The sequence below is a fragment of the Nicotiana attenuata genome, unplaced genomic scaffold (assembly GCF_001879085.1).
Source record: "Nicotiana attenuata strain UT unplaced genomic scaffold, NIATTr2, whole genome shotgun sequence".
NCBI classification, from domain to species: domain Eukaryota; kingdom Viridiplantae; phylum Streptophyta; class Magnoliopsida; order Solanales; family Solanaceae; genus Nicotiana; species Nicotiana attenuata.
In genome coordinates, this window is record NW_017671711.1 from 99,318 (window position 1) to 109,285 (window position 9,968).

The 9,968-nt window shown below is 35.0% G+C and overlaps 1 protein-coding gene across 1 annotated transcript; it reads left to right on the plus strand.

Moving 5' to 3' along the window:
- Positions 1–1,500: 1,500 nt before the first annotated feature.
- On the plus strand, positions 1,501–9,291 carry LOC109209798 (probable serine/threonine-protein kinase abkC). Its single transcript, XM_019373136.1, has 5 exons — positions 1,501–1,758; positions 3,356–4,688; positions 6,557–6,826; positions 8,336–8,491; positions 8,622–9,291. Exons 1-5 carry the CDS (start codon positions 1,751–1,753, stop codon positions 8,739–8,741), a joined length of 1,887 nt encoding a protein of 628 aa, XP_019228681.1. The 5' UTR covers positions 1,501–1,750; the 3' UTR covers positions 8,742–9,291.
- Positions 9,292–9,968: the final 677 nt, after the last annotated feature.

The following is a 9,968-nucleotide window of genomic DNA, read 5'->3' on the forward strand; positions in this document are numbered from 1 at the left end:
ATATCAAATCTTGTATATCTAGGTAAGTATATACTTAGTCAAAATATATGCAATAGAATCTTTGTTGTATTCGGCTCAATCCTTTTAGTAAAAGATTTGGCCAAGTTCAATTGCAATTCAATTAAGAGAACGAAGGATAATTACTTGAGTTCTTTCTCCTTATCCTTCTTTATTTCCTGCTAATTTAAAATTCAATTTCTTGATCTGTATCTTCAATTTTTGGAAACTTATAAAGTTCTTCCGTCAAACCTTGATCAATGAACCTACAAAATCCTTCAAATTGTATATGATTAAATCCAGGTATTGTAGATATTCCCCCATTTCCAGAACTTTGGGTACGAAAAAAATTCTATTAGGGAGCGCTTACCCCTTAGATAGACTTTACACAATGCGAATTCAGATATAATCAAATTCCAATACAAATACGACTCGGTAAACCGCCCCTCCCCCCTCCCCCTTCCAAAAAAAAGTACTTTGTCATTTGACTTGCCTCTTCACAACAAGCGTGGGTTATGAAGAAGAAGAATAATAATAGACAAGATGAGGAAGAGGTGTTCAATTTCTGGTTTCCTTTTCCCTTAAACAAGCCTAGGCCTTTTAATTTTTTATTATTTTCTTGGAAGATATTTTTCAGTTTGCTTGGCGATAAAGGTAAGGGTTGACAATGTTCTTGTCAATGAAAAATTAAGTATTGTTTATAACATATTAAAGAAAAATTATGTTTGTTGATTACTTATAAATTAAGCCCATAACATATGAATCAAAAATTTAAGTTTTGTTTACCAAACATTACCACCATAAGTTGAAAAAAGAATAAAATTCACTCAATGTGTATTTATTGTTGTTTATTCACTTTAATCCTTTTTTCATCTGTAGAGAAAATTTTTTACCACCAAATATTAAGATAAATATTGATAAGTTAAAATTAACTCTCTATTAATTAATTTAATAAATATCTACTTGGAAAACAAGCTTAACTTTGTCTTGCATTATGAGCTCGTGTGTTACATTTTTGGCCATCAAAAAGTGACAGCTCATACAATAGATATTTTCATCAATAGTCATATAATATACATCTCTATTTTGTACCCAAAAAAATAACATACATCTCTATTTTTTCTTTTTCAATGGATTTTAGTCCAAGAAAATATTGATAAAAAAGTTCCAAGAAAATATTGATAAAAAAGTTAAGGTAAAACAAAATAATGATCAAGAAAATATTGAGAAAAGTTTAAGTTAAAAACAACTAATAAAGATTTCGAATATAAATTTTGTGAATGGAAAACTTTTTAATAGATTTAATTCATGTTTGAAATTAGTAGTGAGGCTCAAATATAAATTATTAAATTGAAAAAAGGTAATGATAAATAAATATGGTCAAAATTGATGTGGACTTGAATCTGACCCCCAAGTGGGAAAGAAATTGCCCTCCACCCCAAGATCTAAACTAGAGCTTCTTTTTCTTTTATTATTATTTCCTATTTTTTTCCTTTTCTTCTTCTTCATCTACGCCGCCTAGGTTTTAACCGGAAAAAAAAAAAACATTATATCAAAAATAATATTGTCCGAAGAAGCAAGAAAGAACCCAAAATAAAAAATCCTTTTATGTAACAAAACAATGGTTTCTTCTTCTTGCTCTTCAATAATTTCTCCTAAATGTTCGTCTTCGTTGCCATTCGCCACCTCCTGCGCACGTTAGCCAACACCACCGTACGCATATAATTCCTTTTAATTTCCCTTTTGCATCGACATGTCAAGGTAATTTTTTAAGGTTTTTTACCCTTTTTGAATTTTTATGTTGATTCTCGATTTTACTTAATGTTGTTCTGCTTCTTGTTTTGATTTAAATCCTAAATCAGTTACAATATAAGTTTAAATGATGATAATTTTAAACCATAGTCAAAAGTATAGGGGGTAATTTTGGACCCTTTGCCCGAATTATTTTCATATTTAGACTACGCTTGAGCTCCTTTAAGCTCAAGGCTAAATACGAACGATTTGCTAACATTAAGGGCAGGGGCGGAGCTAGGATTTTGAGTTAATGAGTTCTAGATTCTAGAAAAGGCAGCTTACTGGTTTCTGGATGAATTATTTATACATATTAAGTGGATTTTTAACACAAAATATAGGATCTGAGTCAAAGCTACTAGGTTCTTCCGAACCTGTAATTCGAAGGCTAGTTCCCCCTGGTTAAGGGTGTGGTTGAAGTTGAGATATTTCGGAAAAAGTAATAGACCTTTTCCCTTAAGATAATTCATCATAATTAGAGTGTTTTTATTATGGTTGTCAATCTATTGCAAGCTTCCTTCCTCATTGGGTTTGGATTTGGCTATACTTTGTGAAGTTTAAGGCGGATTACTTTTGGGCAAACGAATGAGGTAGATAAAAGGACTGTCATTAGTAGGGGCGGAGATAGAATGCGGAATGGGGTATGGCCAAACCAGTAGCTTTGGTCCAAATCCTGTATTTATCTTTAAGAAATTCGTTGAATAGGTATAAATTATTAACCAAAAAACCCAGTAACTTAAACATACTAGAATTTCGAGCCCATAAGCTTCAAATCTTGCCTCTGCCTCTGGTCATCAGATAACTTCATTAATCATTTGGTTATTTGGATGTTTTTGTGGTTGTGCTATATGGAGACCCGAGTAGTCCCGACTAGTTACTAGCTGATATAGTGAATTTAGGTGGAAAATTTCTCTTCTTTCTAGATTCTCTTGGGCTTTGGTCTAGAAGAAGCTTTCCTCTTTATTTATAGCATTCGTGTCTGAACTTCTTGTGTTTGAAAATCTTTAGCTTACTGAGCGAAAGTATGGTAATATAGAAATTACCTTAATACCAAATCTTCACTACACTCCAAGAAGATATGGTAATGTAGAAATGGAAGAGCAAAATCCTAGAACTGAACATCAATCTCTTGATCTGGAACTCGTCTTTTCTTTTCCTGAATCCTGGATAACGAGTACAGACCCTTAAATGACATAAGCATAAACAACATAAGTTTGTCAAACTATCCAGCGTTTTGCAGAAAATATTTAGCAACTGATTAGTTGGTCCTTTATACTAGTTCTGTTTACAGCTACAAAATTGAATCCTTTTGTAAACCTTATCGGTCATTATTAGAGGGGGAAACCATAAGAGGGTCCTGTGACACTTTCAAATATTTGAGAGAAGTTCAAATGTCGCTGAAGCAGAATTTTTCTTGAATTATTGGTGATTCTTCATGAGTTCCTGATGGATGTTGTTTCCGCGTATTGGTTATTTATATTGTACTTAGTTTTCTTTTGAATGCATTGGTCTTTTGTAATCACAGAATGCTTTTTGTAACCTGTATTTGTACTTTTTGCTAATGCAGATTCTTTAGAATTGGTAGTATTAAAAGAATTGTACAATCCCTTGAAAAAAGTCAGAGAAGTGTCTATTCAGGAGAAAAACACGGATTGCTTCTTAGGGTTGGGATATGTTCTTCTCGATACAGATATTATGGGCAATACACATCTTCTTCTAGAGGATATGCTTCATTTACTGGGTACAGATTGCAAAATGGCATCTATAACAATTTTCACAAGATACAGTCAGCCACTTCATCAAGTAATTCTAAATTACATCATGCCCGACTTGCTTGGAAGAGGTTCTTGCTGAATTCTTTGTACAAGGGAAGAACTTTTGTTCCACTTAGTAGAGTTGCTCAAGCAGTTAGTTTGGCCTTGTGCCGCTCTGCCGTTGTTGTTCCTGGTATATTTGCCTTAACATGTCGAAAAAATGTAGCAGTGGCAGAAGCTCTCCCGGATATGGACCTTTCCCCGCCAAGGAATTCATTTTATCTACGTGCACAAAATTGTCATGCTTTATTTACTCGAGTAATTCTTTCAGCATTTGAAGGTGCTATTCTTTTGGTGAGAGCTTTTTATTTGGCAATCCTGTTTTCTCCAAGCATAGCAATGGCTCCATTTGCAGAAGTTCTGGGACCTAGGTTCAGGAAAATATGGCTTCAGGTTGTTCACCGGACTCTTGAAAGAGCAGGTCCAGCATTTATAAAATGGGGCCAATGGGCGGCTACACGGCCGGATCTGTTCCCAAGAGACTTGTGTGCTGAGCTGTCAAAGCTTCACTCGAAAGCCCCTGAACATAGCTTTGCCTACACGAAAAGAGTTGTTGAAAAAGCTTTTGGTCGCAAGCTTTCGGAGATTTTTGACGAGTTTGAGCAGACCCCTGTAGCATCTGGAAGTATCGCTCAAGTGCATCGTGCTTCCTTGAAGTATAGATACCGTGGTCGAGAGATCAAACCTATAAAAGTGGCAGTGAAGGTTAGACACCCTGGAGTTGGTGAATCAATTCGAAGAGACTTTGAGATTATCAATGTCGTTGCAAAAATATCAGGGTTCATACCATCACTTAAGTGGCTTAGATTGGAGGAAAGTGTCCAGCAATTTGCTGTCTTTATGATGTCACAAGTTGACCTTGCAAGAGAAGCTGCCCATCTAAGTCGGTTTATTTATAATTTTCGGAGATGGAAAAATGTCTCTTTCCCTAAGCCTGTTTATCCATTAGTACATCCTGCTGTGTTGGTGGAAACTTTTGAGGAAGGTGAAAGTGTTGCCCACTATGTTGATGAACTCGTGGGTCACGAACGACTTAAGAGTGCTCTTGCTCATATCGGGACTCATGCACTTCTCAAGATGCTTCTGGTAAGCTTTTCTCTGATCTGCTTTGTTCGAATTGCTTGTAAAGTTGTATTGACATCACTTTTTTGCAGTTCATCATATAGTAATTCGTTTCTCTTTCCTAAAATTCGTCTTACTGCGATTATTGGCCAGCTGTTACATTATTTTTCAAAGCAAGAAGCTAGAATTTTAACTGTGATTGGATCTATCCACCAGATTTCTTGATGAGGATGGGGCTTATTAAATTATATGTGATCCCAAAAATAGGTTCTATGTCCAGTTAGATAAGCTGAGAAACGTTTACAGATTCAGAGGGTGTTTGGATTGGCTTAAAAGCTGGTCAAATCAGCTTAAAAGCACATTTTGCCTTGTTTAAGTGTTTGGCAAACCTAAAAACAGCTTTTAAGCCAAGTGCTTTTAAGCTGAATTAAGCCAAGAGCCACAAGTTGGGATACCCAACTTATTGCTTTTTGGCTTAAAAGCTTTTTATGTTTGACCAAGTAATTGACCTTATTATCCCTGATGTTTTTTGTAAATTCCAGAATACCCTTACTTTACTAATTAAGTCATAACGTCATTTTTTTCACGTCTTCCATTTTGACATTGTAGTTATCTTTCTTCACATTATTATAACTTTTCTTCCTTCGTATTAGACCTCCATCTCATCTTTTCCAGTATTTTTGAATGGTACGTATGGTAGGATTAAGTTGTGACAGAGAAAATAAGAATAGAAGTTTTATTACAAGCTGCAAGATAATTAATTAGGTAGCTTTGTTTTTTCTGTGATAAGCAATTAATAAGACCCTTAATTACACTGAATATTCAGAACAAAAGCATGTTGCAATTCTATTGGCATACGGTTTATATTTATTAAAAATAATCTTATCTAATTAATTTAATTTAGAGTTAATTAAGACATAAATTAATCTGTGTTTGAGTTAATTTTACATTAAGGATGTTGTAGTAATAAGCTCATTTAAGTGTTAACAGCTTTAAGGATATTTCAATCATTTTAGCAGAAAAGGTGCTTACCAGCACTTGTTTACCAAACACTTCAATAACTTTTTTTCAGCTTCAACACTTTTATCCAAACATGTAACTACTTATTTGAAAAATAAGCTCCAGCACTAAAAAAGTGCTTTTAAGCACTTGTGCATAAAAGCCACTTTTTTTAAGCCAATCCAAACGGGCTCTCAAACTTCCTATTTGATCCATCCTTCTTTTGTTTATACTCTATAGTATAATTGGATTTTACTCGAAATGAAATTCTCAATTACTCTTTTACATGTGGAAGACTCTGTTCGAACATAACGTAAATAAAGATTATTTGATATTCCTTAGTATTATGGGTTCGCCTTTTTCTACATAAAGCTGAGATGAGAGTATTGGACACAGATACAGATCTACGTACGCTTAGAGCAAGGATGTTATATGTTTGTGGCACGATAACCTATGTGGTTTTGCTTCGATGTCTCCATTCATTATGCATGTGCATATATAGTTGGTTTTTCAGATATATTCTCTTGTACTTGTCTCCTATTTCTTCTGCACAACATATTCAACATCATTTGCCTTCACATCAAGAAGTTACTTTCTTCCAATATGTTAAGGTGAAGAAGCAGCTCACCAATAACTGGCTTCACACTAATGCTCTTAATGTTGCTTTCAATGAACCATCACCTTGAAATCTAGGCTGTTACTTGTGTACTGGAGGCGGTGACCTACTCAGTAGTGAGAGCGGGCAGAGTGCTGAGATCTTTACTATTTCGTAATATCATGTGAAAGCTTAGATGTTAACCCGAAGTAATAGAAGGAAAGCTTGGTTTTATGTATAGTTGTGTGTGTGTGAGAGAGAGATTTTGCTGGACCTAAGATACACCTCTTTCTTTCAGGTTGACAACTTTATGCACGCTGACATGCATCCAGGAAATATTCTTGTTCGTGTACCACAGCACAAATCCTCTCGGAAACGTATATTCAAGTCAAAGCCCCATGTGATTTTCCTCGATGTAGGCATGACTGCTGAACTTTCTCAGAACGACAAGCTGAATTTGCTTGAATTCTTTAAGGCTGTTGCTCGTCGAGATGGTATGACTGCAGCTCAGTGCACTTTAAATCTGTCAAAGAAGCAGAACTGCCCTGATCCTGATGCATTCATTAAGGTGAATAATCTATTCGTTGAAAATTTCTTTTCTATTTCAACGCGATTGTCACTAAGACTCTATTTAACCAGTGACTTTTGTTTTTTTGGACTGGTTTAACCCGAGTACTTTGACTAGTTAGCTATCCTTAAAAATAAAGTTCAATGAAGCAATACCACTTAGAACAGGCATGCTGGTTCTTACTACATCGAGGAGTTGGGCTGAATCTCTTATATGGGTGTGGAAACATGGTTTCACTTTTATCTGTATCGCCTTTTCTCTTCTAGGAAGTTTATCCATGAGCCTTTTAGGTGACAGCATTGGGGAATTGGCTGGATTATTTACCTTTGATAGAACACCATGCTAAACTAAGTAGAAGAAAAAAGTCAGAAGGGACAAGGAAACTACGCCAAAATGCTGTTCAAATTTGTTTACGTCATCCGGGCAATTGTAAAAAGAGAAGTTGATACATAAAAGATATAGATTGTAATGAGAAACTACGCATCTGTTTTTTTTTTTTTTTTAGGAGGGGGGGGGGGGGGGGTTTGTGTCCGAAGTTACTGAATAAAATCTATTGACCGCCAGAAATAGAAGCTCAAGATTACTTTGTTTTTGCCAAAAACTCTTCATTTCCTCCTTCCCCATAGAATTTTGAATATTTCAAGAAAACTTTCCATCTTTTCGTTGTCCGCCTTCACCCTAGCTGATACACACTAACCCACCCGAAATAAGTAAAAGCCTTCTTTCTAAACTAACAGACTCCTCTCTCCTGCTAATGCTTGAAAACGAAAGAGACCTTCCTTTGCTCCTGTCAGCGGGATCTGCCAGTGTTCCCATGTGCAATGCCTTTTTTTTTTTTAAGAGGTCAAATAGTTCATTTTCCGCTCGTAATATTAGTTGGTGTATGTGCTATTCCAGTTTCTGAGAAGGGTTTTAATTCTTCTTTGAATGTCCAATAGTTTTGGGGATATTTTATTCCCTGGATTTTTTTGCCCCATTTCCCTTCAACCAGCCTCTCTCTTAGTCTGCGGCGTATACACCGTGTCCTATGCGGTGTCACGGGATACCGCTTCGTCGAAAATTATTAGTAGATATGTATAAAAAATGAAAATATTGGAGATAAATATAGAAAATGACACTGCTTATCATTATGGTAATTTATTCATTTGTCCATTTTTTCGAATTGTGACACAACTTATAAAAAATCATGCGTACGCCACTGCTTAGTTATGAGAAAAATAACCTTCCTCCAGAATCAGAAGCATGGTTTTGATTGTTCTTGGTTAAGTGTTTTTAGTTCTCATATTTGTAGATATATATGATTGAACATTTTAATTTAATAATTCATGTACGGTATACCCTTCTAAGGTTATGCGTGCAGAATATTAGTATCAATTTTCTGTATAATGGCCCTTTTATGACCACTGCCAGTACCCCTCTGTATTGCTCAGATTTTGCTGGAAGCTTTTATCTTAGAACGTTTGTACTATGAATATATTTAGTCTTATTTTTTATTACATTGCAAAACAGGAAGTGAAAGAATCTTTCGACTTTTGGGGGACTCCAGAAGGAGATTTAGTCCATCCTGCTGACTGCATGATGCAACTACTTGAACAAGTTAGGCGGCACAGAGTGAACATTGACGGCAATGTGTGCACCGCAATGGTCACAACTTTAGTCCTGGAGGTAGTTTCTTCCTTCTATCAGTTCTAAACATAATTGAACGTAAAATTTCTGTGGGCGACAAAGGGAATAAACCGAATGAATACTATTGCTTACATAACTATATGTAATGCTGTTCATACTGTTGTTGTAGGGTTGGCAGCGGAAACTTGATCCTGATTATAATATAATGCACACGTTACAGACGTTGCTTCTTAAAGCCGACTGGGCAAAGGATCTTTCCTATACAATTGAGCAGCTCATGGCTCCATGAAAGTTCCTTCAACAATCATATGTTACTGCAAAAGAATTGCGTCGCGAATCATTATATACAACACACAAATGTATATTTAGCCGAAAAGACCAAAAATCATGTCTAGTTTACTTTTAACCATTTAGCTAGTAGCCACATACCTGCCTCACAAAATTTTGTTAGTGAAGGATTATGTACATTTTTATCCAATAATGCTGACCTCTGGAGCTTGACACACTTGCGCGGCAACAATGGCGAAGAAAGTAAAATCTTCCTAAGTTATTCATTGATTTTTCTCTTTCGTTTTTTTGTTTCTTATTTAGTACTTTTTTCTAGGGAAAAGAAGACTGAAGATGTTAGATTTTGTTGTCATCACTACAATTTCCCCCTTATTGTATGTAATTCTTCTAGTCTGTTTTGTGCTTGTTTTTCTATTAGAAGGAAAAAAGAAAATTTTGTGTAGAAGCTGTCTGTTGTTGATTGCTAAGGTTTATTGGCGTTATGAAAGCTATTGATATTGTACTGATAATCAAATATTTAAAATTGTAGAGAGATATAGATTGTTGTACCAGACTTTTGTACCATGTGAATCTCTTTTGTTCTTTCATAATTGGATTTTATTTCTAAATTCAGGCACCATGTTAAATATAAAACGAACCAGAAGTTAAATTTTGTTGACCACTTCATAACATTTGTGTTAATCTGAACAAAATAATATATAGAAATACTACAAATAAGGCCATTGCGACATCCATCAAAGGAGTAGTTCCCCACCCAGGAGCTATTTTACCATATTCCGATTTTCAACAATTTGTGTAGCCATGCCAAGGTTTTATGTCTTTTTTCAACCTACTCAAGTCTAACCTATTTGGACCCCTTAGAGGCTCTAACCATGGAGCATGCAGATCGGAAAAATGCATAGTTTCTCCTCCAAAAATGACTTCTCTGGTCGGGGAATGCATTAGATATTTACCTAAACCAGTAGGTCGAATTTTCTTTTTATTTTGTTCCAAGGAAATAATTCATTTATATTTTAGAAAATTCTTTAATTTTAAATATTATTTTACCCGTAGTAATCTATAGTCATAGAAATTCTAGTGTTGAAGGACATTTTTATATGTGTAAAAAAATTTCGTTTCTTGAACTCCGCGTCTAATCAAACATAACTATAAATAATAAAATGGGGTTAATAATTTCTATACTATCAAAAACAACATACATACTCGCAAATGAATGATTCTTAAAATT